Raw genomic sequence first — 22018 nt, 5'->3', positions numbered from 1 at the left:
TGGTCCAGAAAAAGATTGCGACATCAGATACTGCCTTGTGTTTACAGTTCTGGGTTCAAAATACTCCCGTTGATCCTTATCTGTGGGCTTTATGTATTTTAAGACCATAATGTCTTGGGTCTTTGACTACATCAGGACAAGCGTGTCCCCACTTTTGACCAAGTTCAAATTTATAGTGATGATATCTAAGGGATGATTGTGACAGTCATTCTAATGTGTAAGATGCTCAGTACTAAAATCTATTTCTAGGATGCTTGGATATAACACACAGACCCATCATACTTCCATACCCTTTTTGTTGCCTGCAGGAGGAAGCTTCTGTTTGCAAGATTTCTTATTCAGGTGCTCTGCATGCAAGTGATGTCTGCTAGGCAGGAAAATACATTCAAAGGAATGTAACTTTGCTCAGATGTTTTCTGTTTTCCTTTATAAGCAAGAATTTAATTTATAAAAGATAGGTAAGATCTATTTGGTGTCAGAACTGAATATTTTATATTCCCCTACAAGAACATATTAATAAAGCAAGGCGACCTTTCTTCTAAATGGTCTGATCTCTTACAGATAAAGAAATCCTAGCCTGTAGCCTCAGAATAACAACAGCAATGATGTAAATAAATAAAAACACTGCAGTGTTGTTTTGCTGAAAACTGGTCTGTGAAGAGGTATGTCCAAAGTCTTACAGGCTGATTTTGCTGAATGCCTTCAAACCTATCTGGCCTAAGCAGAAATTACATATGCTCATTAACTCAGAAATTTGGGGCCAGAGCTGAACTGAGGGATAAAACCAAAATGAGAGCCTAGGTTTCAGTGGAGCTAGATTAATGTATTTCAGGGAAGTGCAGCCCAAAATCCTGGTTCCTGCTCGTTTCTTCCAGCCATTAAATAATTCTTCCCTTTGGTTGTATTGCCTCTTAACCCAACTGCAGTTGCTGCGTTACCTACAAAAAAACCCAAAAACCAAACAACAAAAAAAGCTTCTTCCCAGCAGCTGGAAGATGTAACCAGTTTTCCCCCATCAAACTGTTTCAGGAATGAAATCAGCAAAGTGGTTTCCCGAGCGGCTGCCTGCCTGGGTACGTGCTGCAGTCTCTGGGGAACCCAGAGTGGTTTGAGGTTGGGTTTTTGTTGCTTTCATTTTATTTTGCTCCTTTTCCCTCGAGCAAGTCCCTCTCTGCCTTTGCTCTTAATTACTACGCTGCTGCTGACACAGAGCCTGGCTGTGTGAGGTGCTGCCGGAGAGGAGCTACAGCTGCCAGGAGGAACACGCCAGATCCTGCTCGTTGCTGGTTTTTTCTCTCTTTTGCCCTTACGGTTCCTCCTGTCCGATCGCAGGGAGGTGGCCAAGGTTGCTGCTTGGAGGTGATGAGGTGGAGGGAGGAAGAGGAGTCGCTCCTCCCTAAGGCTCAGCACTTTTTATTCCCCTCTCACTTACTTGGTACCTCTTACTAATTTGGTAATTTATTCATATTTCAGTGGTGCCTCTTTCCCAACTTTTGAGACCAACATAAGACCTGTGCTATAGAGATAGGGAAGGGGCTGTGTTAGGGCAGCAGGACCGCAACCCCAGAGTGATACAGATACAGATGTCGGCAAGAAACAGCTTGAATCCTGGCTGTGCCTGTGATGACAGCGTGCTCGCTCTGCAGTTCCCCACCTGTAGTGTGCCCAGATGAGATGTACAGTGGAGTAGGAACTTAGTAGGAGCCCAGGACTCCCAGGCCCTCTTTCTACAGAGGGGGTACATGAAATGGACTCGGTGTGGAAGGCAGAGTTTTTGCACTTTTCACTCTACTGTGTGTTGCTGGTAGAACTGGGTGAAAATCCTTCTTTAGGAGATGGCTTTGAGTTGAAGGGTCATGTCAGTCCTCAGTGGGATGGAAGGTGAGTGGGGGTGCCCCGTGTGGAAGAACCTTGCATGGCTCTTCTGTACGTACCTGAGGGTACAGCCTGTGATGGACTGGCCATGCTGGGGGGGCAGTGGGCTCCCTGCCACCTCCCTGGCTGTGTCTCAGAAAGCCTTGGCGGTGCTTAGTGCTCGTGCTTCCGAAAGGCTGAGGGAGAACTGGGGCATATGTGGCCTCTGGCAGCTCCCTTCTCCAAAGATGGTGCTATGCTGGCTTGTCCCTTCAGTGGGGAGGACTTGCTGTGCTCCTGCAGAATCACAGAATCATCGAGGTTGGAAAATCCCTTGAAACTCCTCCAGCCCAACCATGACCCTCCCCCTGACCGTTCCCAACTCCCCCCGATCCCTCAGCGCTGGCTCAGCCCGACTCTTCAACCCCTCCAGGGATCCCGGGGACTCCCCCCTGCCCTGGGCAGCCCATTCCAACGCCCAGCAGCCCCTTCTGCACAGAAATCCTTCCTCAGAGCCAGCCTGACCCTGCCCTGGGCAGCTTGAGGCCATTCCCTCGGGGCCTGGCGCTGGGGCCTTGGCTCCAGAGACTCATCCCCCCTCTCTGCCCCCTCCTGGCAGGGAGTTGCCGAGGGCCAGGAGGTCTCCCCTCAGCCTCCTCTGCTCCAGACTGAACCCCCCCAGTTCCCCCAGCCGCTCCCCAGCAGACCTGTGCTCCAGACCCTGCCCCAGCTCCGTTGCCCTTCTCTGCCCACGCTCGAGTCATTCAATGGCCTTTTTGGGGTGAGGGGCCCAACACTGAACCCCCTCAGCGAGGGGCGGCCTCCCCAGTGCCGAGCCCAGGGTTCAGATCCCTTCCCTGTCCCTGCTGGCCACGCCAGTGCTGACACCAGCCAGGATGCCGTTGCCCTCCTTGGCCCCCTGGGCACACTCTGGCTCATTCTCACCCCCCCAGTCCCTCTCTGACCAGCAGCTCTCCAGACACTCTTCCCCAGGCCTGTAGCCCTGCTGGGGGTGGTTGTGGCCAAAGTGAGCCTGTAGCGGGGCGGTCGTGGGTTCCGCAGCTTTGCAGGTTGGAAGAGGTTGCTGGAGCATGGCATGAGGTTTCCTCCTTCCTCCCCCCGCGCTCCCCCTCCTCACTGCCTGCCCTCGCCTCAGCCCTTCACCTGCTGCCAGCCCGGGGAGGGGGATCTGGGCGCAGGACGAAGCGCTGGTTTGACAGCAGCGTACAGCACCCCTGTGCTCTCTGTACAGAGCTAACGGCACGCAAGAGGATTTACAAATCGGTCTGGGGGAGAGCTCTTTGGTAACCGTGTTCTCTTGCAGGTTTTGTGCTGCGGAACGTGGGATATTCAGAGCAGCCACTGCAGCTAAACAGGCCTGATCCCAGAGGAGCGTTCAACCTGATCGCTTCCAGGGACTGAGCTCCTGGCATGGAAAACTTTCTGCAAATGCACAGAAAGAATGAAATACAGAACATTTCATTAATGCGAAAATGCACTAAAGAAAATGTGAGTTTAATACAAGCCTTTCCTTCCTGCCAGCAGCACAGGGCGCTCGTTGCAGTGAATCATTCTGGAGGGTGGAGAGCTCTTGGTGATCAGCCTCCTGCAAGGGGTGCCACAAATACGTTAGTACTTACATAAGCTATGCCTGAGTCTGTGTCTGCCCCCAAATCTCCTCCGTTATGGGAGGTAAATATGGGTGTCATTTCTGTATATTTTTAGATCATGTTATCACGACACTGAAATATTTTAGTATAACACTGCGCTGTAAGTTGAAGTCTTGTCTGCCCAGGAACTGAGCGCTGGGATTTCCCTTTGTTTAGCCCAGGGCAGAAAGAGAACTTGGGCAGTGCCAGAAGTTCAGCTGACTGGCGTTTGGTTTACATCCTTCCCCTCTTCCTTCTCTTTGGACGTGCAAGGAATGGTTTTGCTTCTGACCTCAGTGAGACACGTACCTGCCCAGTGGGAACTGACTCAGAGTAGTAGCAATGTGGGGGAGGTTGTGAGGAAGGAACCATCTTCTGTCTTCTAGACTTTAGTACCTTGTGACTTTCATCTTCTGGTTGATGACTTCTGAATGTTTATCTTTTTTCTGATGGATATTTTTCTGTAGCTTTGACTTCATTCTAGCATCACACCCATTCTCTGCCTTTTTGGTTACGTTTCAGTGCAGATTTATAGGGCACTAGCAGAACCCTTGACAGCAGTGACATTTTTTTAACAGATTCTTTTCTAGAATATCCCAAAATAATGGTAAAAGCTTTAGACCAAAATAAGGATTTTAAATCTTATCAAGCTTTTGACAGATTCCATCCTGACGAGGCTGCTTTTTTTTTCTTTTTCTCCCTCTTTCTTTCAGCAAAGAACAATATCCAGGTGCTTAAAGTTGTCCTGTTTGCTGCTTCTTTAGATTTATGTTACTGATGCATGTGAGAATTTTGAGAGAGAGGGAGCTTTTTGCACAGAACGAGATCTTCAGTGCCTTTCTGAGTTACTGCTTTGACAAATCAAAGAGCTTGTGGATATGACAGCAATTCCTAAAGGATTTTTTTCTCGGTTGGAATGCTTATTGGATGCTAGTAAGAAGGAATATTAAACTGTAGTTTATCCTAAGCTATTTAATTAAGAATCCATTTTGAGATCATACTGAAGGCAGTTATTTAAAAAAGGAAAAGGATATTGACTTTTAGTCTCTAATTTTTAACTCTCTAAATAACTGTCAAACACAATTTTACTATGCAAAATTGAAATAGTTTGTCATAAGCTCATGGTAGTCATTAGAATTTGGGAAAATATGTTCAGACCACGCTATGTACTGAAAAAATATTTACAGTGTCTGTAAGTTAGTTTAGATGTAGCCTAAGGTTCTGGCTGCTCCCTCTACCTGGATTTGCATTTTGACTGATCCTAACTTAGTACCTTCCCCTTTATCCCAACAGTGAATATAGACTACTTAGCCAGTGGCATCCCAAGATTTTTTTTAAAAATCTTTGGTATTTGTTTGTTCTTGCTTCTAATCTCCCAAAATTAAACTGTTGGTTGCTTGTTTGTCCTGTGTTTTGCTGGTCCTTCTGACAAACTGCCTGAGAATATGCAGTAATAACAACCACCTCTCAAAACATCAGTGTGTATTCAGCACCTGAACTAATAGCCAAATCAGAACAGACATGGTAACACTCAACAAATACTGTCAGTGGGGAGCTTTTTCCCCATTTTTTGCAGAGAGATAACCCCCCCACCCGGTTTGTTTGGGATGCCTGTGCTCTGTCGCTGCTCAGCAGTGCTCTTGGAGCTGCAGGAATGGGTCAGAATTGCTGTAATTGTGCACATTGAATTTCCAGCCCTAATGCTGTGAAGTCCCATCCAGCCAGTGGGCAGCAAAGTATAGACTGTAATAACCCCGAGGTCCTAGAAAGTCCTTGGAGTCCTGGATTGATTACAGCAATTAAGTTCCGTAAAGCGACACTCAAATATTACCTCAGTAGGTGATAGCAAGATGCCCTTTCACTTGTATTTTGCTCTCAGCACGTAGAGTTTTTAGATTGCAAGGTTTTGGGGAAAGGAGTTGCTATTTACAGAGGGCATAGTACTTAGAAAATTAGGGCTTTTTCTTACTAAGATATTTCTAGCAGTATATAATAGGTTATTGTGAGTTCAGTGGTCATGCGACTTCAGAATTTGGTCCTTGCTGCAAGCAAAATAGTGAGAGATCATGGCAGCTGAAAGATGGTTCTCTAAAGAACAGGAAAAAGGAGTGGAAAATGGAAAAAGAAAAAAGTAAAACGCTCTGTTTGTAAGACTCATTTATTAGTGTTTAAAGCTGTGTCTAAGCCTCTGAGTTTGGAAGCTTTTGGAAGGAGGAAGCTAATTAAAACCACAATACAACACAACATACTAAACCTTAGCCCAAACCCTATCAGTCGCTTGGCTTAAATTAAGCAGCATGAAATTCATTTCAAGAATACCGTAACAGCATGTCACAATTCTTTCCCATTCACTACACAGCATGAATATTTTAAACAAAGTAATTTTCCTATAATTACATTAAAGGTGTAAGTCTGGTTTGGTTTTTTTGTGCTCTTAGCAAAACCTGTGAGAGGTGGGCAGAAGCGAAGGGGATGGGATGACTTCAGCGGAAGTCATTGCCACCTAAATATAACTTGTCACAGCAGAGAGCTGCAGTCCTCTGTGTAATAAATGGAATTTGGCTGCCCACCAGTTTTTTTTCAGTGAAGGATTACAATCATGTGTTATCTGGAATTTGACTTCTGTGAGCTGGGGGGCCTGGTGCGGAGCTGGAATTCCTGGTACCCTACAGACCTGCAGGGCTTGTTTGTGGGTAAATTGGAAAGCCAAGCACCCATCTGCTTGAGCACCGTTGGTGAGCGTGTGGTTTTACCAGATTGGCTTTGGGTCAAATTGTGAGACAGTTCAGCATGTTCTGAACCACTTCTGTTTAAAAAAGAAAAAGAAATATCCAGGGTTATTTTGGTTGTATAAAACCTGATGGTGTGGGAAGTGGTGACACCATGCTGGAAGAAAATCAGGACACTGTAATCAAAAATCCTTCAGAAGAGGTATGTTCTTTAATTTAACTATTTGATTTAGGAAAAGCATGTAGTGAACACAGAGGGGTGGTCTCGGCAATGAGGTCTTGAGGAAAATTCCACTTCTTTCCTCACATTTATAATACTTGGCAGATTATTGTATTGAACATTCCTGCTTCGGGGGCTCAGGTCTTCTGTGTTTGCAACCCAAGGAGAGAGGTACAGTTTCTTGGAAAGTTGAGAAAAATCATTTTAACCAACGAATGGGAGAAAAGAATTACTAAGATCCTTCATTTGACACTTCTTACCCTTCCCATGACGCTGAGGCAGAAGAGATGACAAGAAGGGGGTGATGGCGAGGGTCCTTGCTCCAGTTGTTGCCTCTCAACCACTTGGCATTGTGTAAGGAACTGAAGGAAGAAATTTCTCAAACATTCATGGACACAGAGAACCCCAAGGACAATCTGTGGCCTTTGGATGAGGCTAAGGAACGTCCCCCAAGGAAGGGGGAGTGTGTGGAAGGATGCACTGCCAACCCCCTTGCAGTTGCATTGTCAGACTCCTTAGATAAGCCTCAGAGGGGGAGACACAGACTGAGTGAAACCAAATGTTTATCACCAGCTCTGCCTTTTTCCTCTCATAGAAATGAATTTGTGGAATCCCTGCCCCTCCTCATCTAGCATGCTAATCAGCTGATAAAATGAACCTGAAAGGGCAACAGAAACTTTGCTGGGTGTGCATCCACCACCTGGGATTACCAGACCTGAGACAACACTGGATCCAGGGGTGTTGATCAGGATTTCTTTGACTCTTTTTCTTTCCTTTCCTCCCTTTTCTTACAGATTTGTAAGAGACCACATCGCTTATTATCCTTTTCCAAGCTTAAATTGTTCTCTACTGCAGGTAAAACGTATTAACCGGCCCTTTGGTGTCCTTTCGCCTTAATTTAACCCAAGGGGCTCACAGAACCATCGGGGTTCTCTGGGCTTCCAGTCTGGGTCGTGACATAAGGTAATTTTGTGTCTCTTCCACGCAAACCATATTGCCAGGGCAGCAATTTGAAAGCAGCAGCAATCTGGCTCATCCTACCTACTTTGTTTCTGTGCCATCAGCTTCTGCGCTCGGGTCCCGTTTGCTAAAATAAGGTCCCTTATGCTCATGATCTGTGAAATAGAAACCGGAGGTCACAGCACATACTGAGGAAAATAAATGTCAGATGTCCATGTGCCGCTGAACAGTCCTCCAGGAAAATAAACTTACCTGTTATAGCTGAGCTCTCTAATTTTTTCCTTTTTTTCTGAAGGAATCAGTTGAAATATCAGCTGTCCTCGGGCATGGAAGCATAGGTAACAAACTTCTGCTTGGTCACTTCCAGCTCCCTCTGTGAATTAGCTGCTCAGAAACAGATCACGGTCTGTTCACCAGAGGAAAAACAGAGGCAGTAAATATATTTCAAATTAAAATTTTCAGGGATTTTTTTCTTTCCAGGGAGCAGTTTGAAGAATGTTGGAATGTTCTTACTCACTTAGTAAGTGATCAGAAACTTAAATTCTAAGGTATACTTCTTTCCTTGTCTGGGCAAACAAGGCTTCTAGATAAAAATCTGCTGCATCCAGAACTCCTAGCTTGATTTGTGCCTATAGCTGAATGAAATTCATCCTTGGCAAAAGGTTGGCAGGAGGCTTAACCACGTATAAACCTCACACAGGGTAGGTTTTGAGGCTTGACGTGTTGTATGGGCTCATGCTGGTGCTCTGCTCTGAGCGAATTCCATCCAGTGGAAGATAGGTAAGGTGCATGGGTGGAAAAGGGAAGAGATGTGAGGATGGAAGGACAGAATTGAGGCTGTCACATCGAGTTAATGAACTTTGGTGAACTGTCAGAGATTGCTGAAGGCCAGTTAGGGAGGGAGAGGAGGTGGGTCTGCTTGGGAATCATCTGTGGGAGGTGAAAACTGGCTCATGAACATGAGACGACATCCGTGGCTTCTCTCAGCTGTACTTACTGGTGATTGATGTTTCAGAAAGCTTCAAGCTGGATTAGTTAGCCTAGTAGATTGATGTGAAATACTATGTTTAAATACCCCACATGCCTGTTACTGTATTTAGACTGTATTTTTAATCTATCTGTTTGCTTGGCAAGTGTAAGCTAGGTAATAATTACTTTAAAAACACCTGCTTGAGCTGGCATGAGCAGGAAGTCTCTCATCCCATTGTCTGTGTTTGTCCTTTTAGTGGCCCCTGTGTCAGGTGGTTGGTGTTGCTGCCTTTGAGGCTAGATACAGAGATTTTCAGCAAAATTTTGTGCTACTTTATTCAGGCAGATCAGGCTAGGGTGGGGTATTTTTAAAGCAGTGACTAGTAAGTTTTGTTGTTACTGCCCTGTGGGCTTTTTGTGATGATCCAAAGACTGAAATCTCACAGAAGTCCTGCAGAGGCAAATAAAACAGTAGTGATGGTCTCAAAATCATTGCTGCACAAGCATTGTTACTGGCTTGTTGACAAACTTATGTTGTCATAAAAAAAATTCCAAGAAACCAGGCAAATGATGTTGGCCTTTTCATTGTCCCCGCACAGTCCCAAGGTTTGATTTCTGGGGTGATGCTTCCCATGCCTGACTTGAGAAATGGTCCTAAACACCTGGTGATGATACTATACTCATTATTCTACAATGAACTCACTGTAAAAGAATAAATGCTGACTTATAGACGTGTCAAAAAAACCATGGTGGCCTCTATTCAAAGCTAAAATAAGTGTATCTGAGAGCAGTCCCAGGACAGGGCGTGAACAGGCACAGCCCAGTTTTCCCCAAGACGTGGTGATACGAGTGCACCAGGGAGAGAAAACAAAGCTGAGCTAGATAAGAATAAAAGAGAAATAAGGATCAACTTGAGCAGAGTGAAACAGGAGGAGAAATGGGAGCTAATCCTCTTCCAGATCGCCAAGTTAAATATCTGTGATGCTGTAAAAAGGAACTAGATGTAGGTGTGATTAAAAAAAAAAAAAAGTGGTCCACTCATTTCAGCAAGAACATTTCATCCCTGCCAGCATAGGAAAGCACCCATAATATTTTCAGACCTTCTCTGTCCTGCGACTCTCTCCGCCCCAGGACGCTGTGCTTGGAGCAGAAGAGATCTCCGAGAATAGCACAGAGGAGGCAGGGGGAGAGACTGGGGGCTCAGGGAGTGTCTTAGAAATGCACCACATTATTTCAGGACTTCCTGGCTGAGGACTTTATGCTGTATGTCTGAGGAAACGTTGTGGTAGACCACATATGGTAAACACAGATGCTCGTGTAGTTGGCAGTAGGATTAAGTTTAGTTTGGGGGCAATATTTGTCTCTTTTTTTTTTTTTTTTTTTCCTGAAGATTTATGGAACATTCTTGACTTCCTAATGTGTTACTGGGGGCAGCCGCAAAGCATCATCTTTCCAGGAGAGCTCATTTTGGATAACAGGTGCAATTTTATTAGCTGGTGTATTATTACCAGGTGTCATAAAACCCAATAGCAGTATCTTCCCCAGAGCCTTGGGAAGATCACCCAATACTTTGAAGAGCCAAAGTAATTAGAAGAAATAAAGCAGTGTCTCTGTACTGTTGCAGCTTTAGTTTGGTGCCTTTTATCACTGAAAAATACACCTTTTTTCTCTCCTGGGTCTTCTGAATAGCTTTCATGAAAAAGAGAGACCAGCTGCAGAGATTGAAGCAAAATTCAGGCTAGAGGTGTTCAGCTGTTGATTCAATCACGCTTCCAACTACAAGCAGTTGGAATAAAACACAGATCAGAGCATTCCCTGGCAGATCTTTGCTCTTGTAGGGTTGAACAAAGAAAATGGAGTTTGAAAGGTTTGTTTATTGTTTAGATTTCGTGGTTCAGGCACATTTTTGGAGAAAACCAATCTCAGCCTGGAGCCATCTCTCCGGCTGTGATCCTCACTTTTTCATTTGCTTGGAGGCTGCAGAAAAGGTGCTTTATGTGTGGGAATATCTGAATTTAAACTTTTTTCTTTGGAGGGGGAGAAGAATCCCCATCTGAGAATAAAAATTATTAATGTGGAGGGAGAGATAGAAAAAGGGTAAGCAGATATTCCTGTCTGTCAGAGTGCAGTTCTGCTCTGAATGCCGTAAGCAAACACTTTGTGGATTCTGGCAGCCTCCCGTTTGCGAATATTTCAGGTTAAGGAAGCCCCAGAGTCAATTTTTGTTTCTTCCCTTGGGATGGGATGCTCCAAGGCTTGGTGCCGTGGGAGACCTGGCCAGACCTCGCCCTGGAGCTGAATGATTTAGCCACAGTTGACCAGCGGCTGTGGCAGGAGGGACCCATACTGGGACGTCCCACTCTTGTCCAGGAAGGTTTGTAGCTCCCAGTGAGGTAGCGCTGGGACCCAACTCACCGAGTCCTCACGTGGGTGCTTGCAGGGACTCAGGTTATGTGACAGGAGTCAGAGGAACAGGATGGGCTTTGATGAGGAAGAGGATGAATGTAGGCCTGTGCTTAATTGCTTTGCCAAGTAATAGGCCAAACTGCTGTAGCAGGTAAGAGCTGTTCTTATGAAGGGGACGGAGTAAATTTTGGTACCCTTGGGTGGTTTAGGTGCTTGTTGTCAGCAGGGGTGAGCTAGCTGGAGTGGTTTGACTAGTGCTACAATGCATTTAAGAACTTCTTGCTAATACTAATGTGTAAATGTGCGTTTATGGTCAAGAGAATGGAAACATTCATGAACTAAGGAGTGAAACATTCTGTCCCTCTCTGTACTTCCAGCAGTTTATGCTGTCCTTTCTGCCAGTAAACCATCTAAGCTTTGTCTTGACCGATTAGGGTTTGAGATTCCAGCAAAGGCAAAACAACATTTGAGCTTATAGTTATAAATTTATAACATAAGAAATTACATTTTAAAATGTGCAAAGGAAAGTTTCAGAACAACTAAGATAATCAGTGATTGCTATCTCAGGCTTCTTTTTTTTAGTCTATGCAGATCTTTAAACTGTAGCCCTTTTCCACGTCTAACACCTGGTAAATGTATACCTGTAATGCACGGCAGGCAAAATCTTATGTGTCCTATATGTTCATTTGAACATTATAGAAAAAGATGTAATATTTTGGCAGTAAACGTCTATATTACTACTACTTTTTTTTTAAACCAAATTTCTTAGATGTAAAAACACAATCTGTGCTGAACTGAAGGCAGCTTGAGAAAGGAGATGTGACTGCAAGATTTTAAATTCAGGGAAAAAAAGACATCATGAAAAGAGATGTTAGAACAATTGCCCTATTTTCTAATAATTAGTATTCACAAAGAAAAAACATGTTCTAACTACCTAGTAATTTCCAAATTGCTGAGACACCTAATGAGTTGTCTTAAATAAATTTACCAAACATATAGAAGGAAATAATTACTGAGCATTTACGTCTGAAATCACAACTCAGTGCAAAATGGTTATGCAGCTGGCTTGTGCGTTTCAGTTATTCAGCAAGAAAATGATTTGGTTGGAAACTGAACCTTGTCCTCTTTGGACTTTCAGTGGCACATTCACATTGTCTCTTAGATGTGAATTTGTGAAAGTCCTACTGAAATGCTTTCCTACAGCTCTACCGGGCCTTGTTGTTTAACATTACAACAGCTCTATCAGGTTTTGTATTTCTAGATGGATATTAATAATTCTAGAGGATATTAAAAGCAAAATAGGGGCCGTGTTTCCAGCATAACCTCTGCACCTCATTCTGCAAAGCCTGGGAGTAGCCCCTTTGGTTTCGTTAGTGCAAAGAATTGTCTCCTGCCTTGAGCTCCCATGGAGTCTCACTCCAGCGTTTAGGATAGGACTCTCCACAGTATTTTACTCAGGTTGTTCTTCTAGAACACACAGATTTTTCTGGCCCTGACTTTGATTGCAGCACAGGAATATTTTTGTGCCAAATGAATAGATACCCACTGTTTTGTATTTGCCTCTTAATTACATCATCTGCCCAGTAATTAAATTTAGCTGCCCACCCTGGGTGCTGAGAGCAGGTGAGCACCAACTGTGGTCAACAGTAGTGGCCACTGTTCTTTAAAATGTGGGGTTTTTTTAGTGCACAAGTTCCAGTTCCTGCTTTAATGTGAAAAAATATGTTAGTATTTATCCTCTACAACACCTGCCTTTGTGGCATACTTAAAGCAGTAACCTCAGTGAGTTAAGCCTACATTTTCTGGCAGTGGGAACACTACAGATACTGTGACTAGCTTGTGTAGAGGCTGCTCTTGTGCAGAAGGGCTGCACGATGCACATGGACCAGTGACATGTTTTATGTTGGGTCTTGGAGTGAACTTCATCTGCAAGGAACAGGTCTTCTCTTTAAAAACAAAATCAATTAAAATTTAAAAAGTTAATTTATTTGAACGCATGTGGCATATGGCAACATATGGCCCTGCAGCCAGCACTGCACCTATTTGTTCTCGTTTTGCTTTGTCAAGAACTTTGTCATGTTTCTGGGAACTTGCTAAGGAGGTACGTAATCTCCTGTGCGATGCGCATTGACCTAAATTCTTGCTACGAGTTGCTGAGGACTGAGGACAGTCGCTCTTTTTTCAAGTTGAGGCTCTGGTTCTTGAGGAATACATCTTGTGTGACAGGGAGGTGGAGGATGGGCTAATACAGTCTTCCTCTAATGAAATCAGTCTTCCTCTAATGAAATCAGCCTTCCTTAATGAAATCAGTCTTCCTTCTCCAGGTAGCAACTCAGGTTTTTGGCTGCTTCCACTGTCAGAGTGTGAAGAGATCTCAACCCTAACTAGGGGCAGAGCTGTGGTCTGGAATGAAACAGGCTTTAGGATACATCTTTTGTTTCTGAGCAGTGCTGATGTCCTGAATCACACTGAAGTTTGCTCAGGCTGTTGTTGCTCATTGTTGAGCTTGGGAGTGTAAATGATTACATGGGGTTTTATTATCCTTTTTAAAGTGAATGAATAGAGTGAAGACTGCAGTGGAAAAGAAGTGACAAAACAATGAAGAAAAACACTTTAAGAATAGTAATAGTAGCAATAAACAAATCTTGAGCTGTATAAACCTTGCAATATATGGCAAATAGAAAGAGCCACCTCTCTGGTGGGGTTATATTGACCCATTACCTGCATATGCTGTTCTGATAGTAAAAAAGAGTCCTTGCTCGTTATTTCCATGCACATACATAGCAAGTTCAGACATATTGTATATAAGTAGTTTTAAAGACCTGTATCACAGTGTAGCTTGACTAAGTAATTCTGTCTAAATACATATCCCGAAAGACAGCCAGCAATTTTTGTTGTACAGAAAACATTACTCTTGTGGACAAGACCCGGTTGCCACGGACAGGCTTTGCTTGCCCAGGTTGGTGCTGTGGCTGAGGGGGGGGCTGTGAGCAGGCAGGGCCGGCCGCTCTGCCTTGCCCAAGGCGTTTCTTGCTTTGAGCCAAGCTTTGGCCCATTCCTCTGGCCAGGAGCAGTGGGTTCAGTACAGACGGGTCTGCACCAGGGCTTCTGAGATGTCAGCTTTCTGTTCTACTTCAGGAGGGTGAAATCTTGGGATTTCCTTTGTGTGGCAGGAAGCATTCTTGCTGCTTTTGTACTGTTGGTTACAGTACTCACACAGATAACGTGTTATCACGAGGCATACTGACTGCAGCTAGATCAAAAATGGTACTGGCTTGGTACGAACTCTTCCCTCTTCTGCTGCTCAGGTGCCTGGTATGGGCTGGAATATGGTTTGGCCTGAGAGCAAGGATTACTTTTCTATGTTTCAGCCTAAGACTGAATTTCTTGGGCAATTAAAGTGTCTGGAAGCAGCCCCTTCTGGTAGCAGCCCAGTGCTAGCCATGTGGCACCCCACCAGCCCCTTCCAGGAGCACCATGTTTCATGTGCAGGTCTCTGAGCAGAGGTTTTGGCAGCTGGAGGAACCACAAGTGCTGAAGTGCCCAGTTCATCACCAGTGGCTTTATTCAGTGGGAAGAAACGCTTTCTGATTCTTGCAGAGCAAATCCTAAAAAATTCAAGCCCCATGAGAGTGTGTATTTAGTCCAACCCAGGTAACTAGTAGTAGCCAGTCTCTCCATGATTCCAAGTTTCAGCCGAGAAATAAAATTTCAGCTTCTCTACATGCAGTTCCTGGCAGTGCTGTGCTGTAACAGCAGCTCCAGTCCTAAACATGGTACTTCTCTGCTCCTGGGGGAATTGAAGGTGGAGGAGAGATCCGTAAGCTACAGTGTCCAGCTTTATATGAGAACATTTGAAGGAGCTGGATATTAAAGTACACATCAAGATTGCACCCAGAAGTCTACTTTCGAGCTTTGATTCTTAGTAACATAGTTCATTAAAAAAAAAAAAAAAGAAAAAAAAGAGCCACAAAAGTGCTGCAGAAGGCCAGGTCCACTGTGGTGTTCTTCTCCTCCGGGGTATGTAGGAGTCTGGAGTTCCTCCCAACCTGGGCAGTTCTGATTCTGCCATGCCGTGGCAACACAGGGCAGCAGCATCAACCTGGAACAAATCACAATGTAAGACAAGTTTCCGTATCAGTGTATCTGTCTGTAAATTTTTCTTTTACTGATTATTACATAAGTGCAGGCTTCCTGTGCAGCAGGATTTCTGTGCACTAGCCCTCAGTCAGGATTTTACTGGCTGTCCCCAACCTTGCAGAGACAGGAATGTGACAACGAGGGCTGAGCGTGAGAAACAGCATGTAGGAGAAAGTCACATTGTGCTTTACAAGACCACGCTTGTCTGTTTTCCAGTATAAAACAGCTAAACAACAATAAACAGTCTTGTTTCGTACAGTATTGTTCTCTCAGACCTCCATTGTGCTGTATGTACGTTCGCACGCTTGGATGTCTGCTAGAGAATTTTTAGTTGGGGTGCTGAGCAGTTTAACAGCATTGGAGCGACCTGCGGTTCAGCTCTTTGGTCTGCTGTGTAGCCTCGATTTCAGCATCAGGACAGGATCTTTTGGGTCTTTGGGGCTTTCACATACTGTGTCTTGCAGGAGGTGAAACTGCATTTGAGCATCCAAAAACCTGTGGGGAAGCTTTAGGGTACCAAGTGGAGTTCCTGTGGTGGGGAGAAGAGACAGGCAGGGGTGAGGACGGGAGTGTGGTCTGTTTTCCCCTGAAGTATTTCACGCTGTCCCTAGCTCTGATATTACTCAAACTCCAGCAAACCATTCAAAATAATTGGCTGCCTCGAGGTGTGCTGCCAGTCCGCATACTTTGTCATTTTAAAATGATTTTCAAAGTGAGCTCGCTCTGTCATTGCAAAGCCGTTTTTCACGTTCTCAGCTGAAAGCAACGTCTGCGTATGCCCCCCAGATCCTCGGGCTTTCCTCTTCAGTGGCCTACATGCTTTATTAAACACAGTGATTGCCACGTGTGCTCAGCTGCCCGCTTGTTCCTGGAGAGCACAACGCGCTCCCACCGCCCAGAGCTAGTCCTTCTGCGGGGGGAGATGCCTGCAATTAGACAGTGCTGCCCTGCCGTCTTGCTTAATGGCTGAGGCAGAAGCTTTTTTCTCTGAGCAGGGTATGTTTTCAGAAATGCTTTCAGTGTTGGGATGGACTCTGCAGCACCCTAAATCTTTTCAAAAGAGGCTTCATGTCATCTGGCTTATTGGAGCTCCTAATGGATTGATGCTTTAATTGCACAAGCTATATGACAAAGCATTACAAGTTATGGCTGGATAGAGAGCAATTCAGACCTGGATATTTATGGCAGTTGGAAAAATATTTGCAACCTCAATGAAGTCTTTCTTTTTTTCCCCCCTTCTGAAACCGTAACAGCTGAAGGTTGATCTTTTCTTCTGCTCTTTTCTTCAGCAAGCAGGAAGGCTGGACCTGGCTGCCTCCTCTTTGTGGTGTCCAGCAAGAGGATGAATGTGAACTTTTCCTCCTTAAACAGGCTGGAGCATAGAAATACCGTGTTCACTAGGGATGTTGTGCTACTCTCTCCAGTCATCCAGCCACCTCGGCACGCATCTTTCAGCAGTCGCAAGTGTAAGATCAGTCAGTGAGCACAGGGACAGATGATTTTACCATTATTTTATAGTTGCTGAATAAACAGACCCACTGTTCTTTCTGCTTTACCCGTTTTTCCCTAGCATATTTGGGATGGCTTCAAACCTCAGTGTTTTTGTCAAAGCTGAATTATACTAATTGATGAGGGAGGAAAATGAATGAGGGAGAAAATAAATAATAAATTGCAAGAAAAATGAATTGACAGAAACCCAAAGTAAAAAGGCTGTGAAATAAGAAACGAGGCTTTCATTGCCTTGAATAATATAATTATGTAGCAAAGCCTGTTCCCTTCAAATTGTCAAATCTGGTGTGCACTTGAACTCATTGCATATGCTCCCACTTCACCAAGTTCTTCTGTCTCCTAGGGGTTTGTGAGGTTGAGTAACAGCGTGTTAATTGGTGCTTGAATACTGTGTGCAAATGTGAAACTATGGGCATATGCAATACACCCCAAATTATCAGCTTGCTGCTCTAAGCCATATGAAAATAAAGAAGTTAAAGGGTCTTTTTGGTAAAGTTTTGGTACATAAAAAGATAGGGAATGCCTTCTTTCCTCTTTCTTCTCACTTCCCTAAGATAACTGCCATAATTTGGTTTTCATTGTGTGGTCAGGCAGTCAGTTATACTTTCCCAGCTGTGAGAAGAGCACAGGTGCACCATAGTATTTAATATCACCACATTTATTGCAGTTTCAACAAATATAAGCTGTCAGTCCAGAACTTTATTGCACTTGGTGCTATACAGGCATAAGGGTTTGTGTTGGCTTGTTGCACAATATTCTGTCAACGTTGCACAATATTGCTGTCAGTATTCTCATCTTCATTCAAAAATTTTGAACAGAACCAAAAATGAAATACAAGAAGTGATGCTTTTGTCTGCACAGGGTTTTAAAAAATAGTCAGAAGCTGGACTTCTGAGGATATAATAAGGGTTATTTTTAATTAATGGAGTGCTTGTGTTAAGTAGTTCCCAGAAGCCTTACTCAGATGCTGAGGCCCTGTTTTGTGAGAAGTCGCTGCTGCCAGAAGCCCACTGTAACTCCAGAGCTCTTGGCTGGGGAATGCAGAGCACAGAAATGGAGGGTGGTGCTAACAGAAGCACGAGAGGTGACCGGGACGGCAGCAAGGTGGCTTCTGAGGGTGCATGTGTGTACCCGACAGGCCTTGTAGTCTTGCTCAGTGTGGGGCAGTGGTGGAGCTGAGAAAAGTAAACCTTAGTCTTGCCTGGTCTCCTGCTCTAGCTGAATGTGGACACTCACAGAATCACCGAGGTTGGAAAAGCCCCTGCAGCTCCTCCAGCCCCACCATGACCCTCCCCCTGACCGTTCCCAACTCCCCCAGATCCCTCAGCGCTGGCTCAGCCCGACTCTTCAACCCCTCCAGGAATCCCGGGGACTCCCCTCTGCCCTGGGCAGCCCATTCCAACGCCCAACAGCCCCTTCTGCACAGAAATCCTTCCTCAGAGCCAGCCTGACCCTGCCCGGGGCAGCTTGAGGCCATTCCCTCAGGGCCTGGCGCTGGGGCCTTGGCTCCAGAGACTCATCCCCCCTCTCTGCCCCCTCCTGGCAGGGAGTTGCCGAGGGCCAGGAGGTCTCCCCTCAGCCTCCTCTTCTCCAGACTGAACCCCCCAGTTCCCTCAGCCACTCCTTGCGTTGCTCAGCCCATGTTTATGGGATGTTCCAGACCACCTGTTTTCATTACCTTGGACTGCTTTTCCTGTCCATCTTGCCACTATTTGTGGAATCCTGCCTTGTTTTCAGTGTGGTGCTGCAGTTCGGCATCGTGTGAGAACCGGTCCTGGGGCTGCATCTTTCCGATAAGCCCCTCGCTATTTGGCATAACCTGCAAGAGGAGGGATCATGCGGGTGTGATTGTACCAACCCATATCATTTGGCATACAGGAGTGATTAGCATTGAGGAGCAGCCTGGGGTAGCCTTGCAGTATCAGCTGCTTTGGTTAAGACTACTTTGTTCTGACAGCATTAAATAGGTCAGTGCTCAAAAATACACCACTAAAAGCCATTATGGGAAACTGTGCATTCAGCATAGGTATCTGTTTCTATTAAATTGCCTTCCAGAGCCACACTGAATCACATCCAGAGGACTTGAATAAATAGACATGAGCCTGTACACGTTCTGTTCACCGATTCCCCATACAGATGATTTCTCCAGTCTACCTACGTGCATGGTGCTGTTATCTGTCCTGTCGGCGATGTGTTCTGTGCCTTGTTCTCCTACACCTTTGGGTACCTAGAAAATGAAGGGGGAAATGACACAGTCAGGGAGCACGTGGGTGAGGAAGTGTCTGCTGCTCTCAATGACAGCAGGAGTGGCTTTGTGACAGGCTTCGGGCATGCCAGGATGTGGTAGGAATAACATCTTGGAGAGAAGCCCATTCCTACTGCAGGATATGATTTGTATTTATTATTATTATGCCTTTTGATTTATTATTTGGAGAGTGTGATTACTTTCCCTTCTTCCTTTCAGCTGCTATTGAAGCTTTGTTGTCTAAGTAAAAAATGTGATGATCAGCAGCTATAAAGCATTTTGTGTCTTCAGAGTGTTTAGTGGACAATAAATGATAAACTCTTCTCTCCCAAAAGTTGGTCTGTCTTTGCAACTTCTGGTCTGTTGGGGTTTTTTCTTTTCTTTTTACGTTTCCCCCCTCGTTTCCCCCCCCGTTTCCCCCCCCCCCGTTCCTTTTCCTTTTTTTTCCACTGCTTTGAACAATGCGGGCTCTGGTGCGGAGGACAGGCTATATATAATTTTAGGACTGTGTCTGACCACATAAATTCAGTCTCCCACTGATAGACTTCCCCTTCAGTTGCTGAACAGATGTGGGTTTGGAGCAGCCAGCTGGGCAGGGAGTTTCCTGCTGCCCATTTTGCCTAGGTGTGATGAGTTGACATGCTTCGCACTCTCACTTTTGATCAGGGGAGAAGTGTTCTCATGCCTCTGGTGGTGATGTATTTGGTAGCTGAAGTTTTCATCTTGCCTCGGAGATGGGGAGAGAGGAATAACTGGCAGCCACTGAGCAGCCCGGGAGGTGTCTTTGGTGTCACCCAGCCAAGTGCTGGTGAGTTCCCTGGTCTCTGCTACATCCCAAAGGAAGCAGAAGGAAGAGCAGCATGTCTCTTTTCTAGGCTAGGAGGAACTTGTGCTGCTGCCATCAGCTAATGCTGGTTTGTCAGCCTCTTGATGTTAGCCTTGTTCCAGCTCGGGACCCCAAATGTGTGTGTCTGCAGATAGCTGGCTCACCTTTGGGGTGCGTGGTGGCCGGCTCTCCCGGGAAGGGCTTTTTCTGGCCTCCTAAGATCATAAGCTGTGTGTTAGCTCATGTTGGGTGAATCCTGTTCCTGATACAGAGGAAATGTGCCCTCCCTGGTGACGGTAGCGTGCTTACGGCCAAGTTAGGAGTATGTGACAAGGAGAGCATATGCTCCTCAGTGGTTCATCGCCAGAACTCTTCTAATGGATGTGTATTCACATTAATATTTAAGAACATGTTACTTTACATGGAGAGTAGGAATATTGACTTCTGTGTAGATTACCTAGAATATATTATGTCCCAGTGCTACGGGATATAAATCTATTTAAGCAGGAAAAAAATGGAAGACATGATCTGTAGAATGGCTCTTTTGGAACACGTGTTACAGTTACAGATTTTAGAGCTATATAGAGATATATAAGATATATGTTGCTAGAAATGTGATGACTTGGAAATTATTTGTTACACTGGTTATAGAATACAATACAGCATATGTAGTCTGGCACATGACTCCCTTCCCTTATTTAAAAACAGAAATAGTGTCTCTTAGCAGTGGTCATACGCTGCTGTATATTCCTCCTGCCAAGTACAGTCCTGGGGCTGGATCCTTCTGCAGCTCTGCATTATCCTCATGGTTTTGAACTCCTCTTTTTTTATGAGTCTTTTTGTGTAGTTATTTTTCCTAGGACATGCAAAATCTGTAGGTTAAAAAGACTACAATGCAATCTATATGTAACAATTTATGCTAAAGTTTATAGACCACCCTTCATAGCAGGCATTCCCAGCCAGTGCAGAGCGTCAGGCTGGGGAGCTTGACACACAGAGCTGGGAGCAGGCTAATGACCCAAACACCAATTAGTCAAATTCTGTACTGAACAGAACAGGATCTTGCAAGGCTGCAGTCTGGCTTAAGCACAGGCCATCATTCACCAGACAGATGTATTAATTTATTAGTAAAAATTCCATTTGCTTGGCAAATGGCTCAGCAAAGGACATACGTTTCCCTTGAGTGGAAAGTTAGAGCTAGACTTGAGGATTTTGAAATCTCTGTAGGAAAAAGTAGTGAAAATTTACTTGACCTTTTGCCTGAATGCCCAGTTGCACACACCTCCATCAGTCCAGGTTTGAGTCCTAGTCTTGTTAGACTTCTGGCTCAAGCCTGTGTTTGAGGTTTGGAGAGAGGGGGACCGGTAGTTCAGATTCATCATGAGTAAGCATTCCCTTTACCTTATCTTAGCTGGTTTGGAAGATTAAACCCCTGTCTTTCAGTTGGCTCCATGCGAACATAAAGACCAGCTGTGTAGGACACTGGAGTCAGGTTGCTTTAGAAACGGAAGAGGAGCCACTGCTTGCTTCAGATGTTCCCAGACACCCTGAAAAACATCCCAGACAAAAAAAAAATCATAACTGGCAGTGCCTTATTTCCTCCCTCATAGACTGTTGTATTCTGCTTCTGCTCGTGTGTCTGTTTTCGTTTCATATCATTGTATAGCTTTTGTGTTGCCCTGGTGAGTAGCTGTTAATAATGTGACTTTTGCCACTTTTTCCCTCCTGAAGCACAGAACAAAGCTTTATGTGAGTGGCACCCACGGTGGGGAGGGAAGTACTTATACAATGGTCCTGTATTTACAGGGAGGGGTCATTCTAACCAAGCTTTATAATACCTTAATTATATTTGATGTGACCTAGCCCTTGACAGTCTTGAATCTAAGGTTGTCAGGCAGGATTTAGAGATTATAAAGATTGCTGGATAGTGCCCACAACTGAGCTGTATTTCACTGTGTCAGTAAGAAAGTGGAGAGATTCTTTGAAAGTGGGCAGAGAGGTTTTTCTTGGGATTTTTGTCTTTAGCTTAGTGCGCCTGATTGGTAAAGTCAGGTTATTTCTCTGCTAAGTACTGTGGAATTTCTGCACTAGCAACAATATGTAAAAGCCACTCAAAAAAACTAAGAAACAAATATTTTTAAAGTATTTTATGAATCTGACTGGGGAGGGGTTTTCTGTTTCTTCCATCTGTTTTCTTAGTGACATGAATTTCATTTCAGGGCTCAGCAGATTCGTACACAAGCAGACCCTCAGACTCTGATGTCTCTTTGGAAGAAGATAGGGAAGCAATCCGCCAAGAAAGAGAACAACAAGCAGCTATCCAACTTGAAAGGGCAAAGGTGTGTTCTTTTCAACTTTAGTAATAACTAAGTTATGTGGCATTTATCTTTGGCCTAGTGTTAAAATTGATACTTTTGGTTTATAGTGATGATGCCAGCTTTCGAAATAGTTTGGCAATTGAGTCAGGTTATCTGCAGACAAGATGTTTGGGGGAAGATAGTGTAAATATTC

At 44.7% G+C, this 22018-nt stretch overlaps 1 protein-coding gene across 10 annotated transcripts in view; it reads left to right on the top strand.

Annotated features, from left to right (window-relative positions):
• CACNB4 (calcium voltage-gated channel auxiliary subunit beta 4) overlaps positions 1–22018 on the top strand; it is a 68305-nt gene that overhangs the window by 11369 nt on the left and 34918 nt on the right. For all 10 annotated transcript variants that reach the window (XR_003398759.1, XR_003398761.1, XR_003398760.1 and 7 more), the window contains exon 2: positions 21727–21846. Coding sequence is in view for 6 of the 10 variants with exons in the window: in XM_026852133.1 (XP_026707934.1) it covers positions 21727–21846 (120 nt within the window). In the remaining 4 variants the exon portion in view is untranslated. The remainder of the gene's footprint in view (positions 1–21726; positions 21847–22018) is intronic.

This window comes from Athene cunicularia (genome assembly GCF_003259725.1).
Source record: "Athene cunicularia isolate RWA chromosome 7 unlocalized genomic scaffold, athCun1 chr7_part1, whole genome shotgun sequence".
NCBI lineage: Eukaryota > Metazoa > Chordata > Aves > Strigiformes > Strigidae > Athene > Athene cunicularia.
Note: the sequence above shows the minus strand (reverse complement) of the source record. Positions and strands in the feature narration are given on the sequence as shown.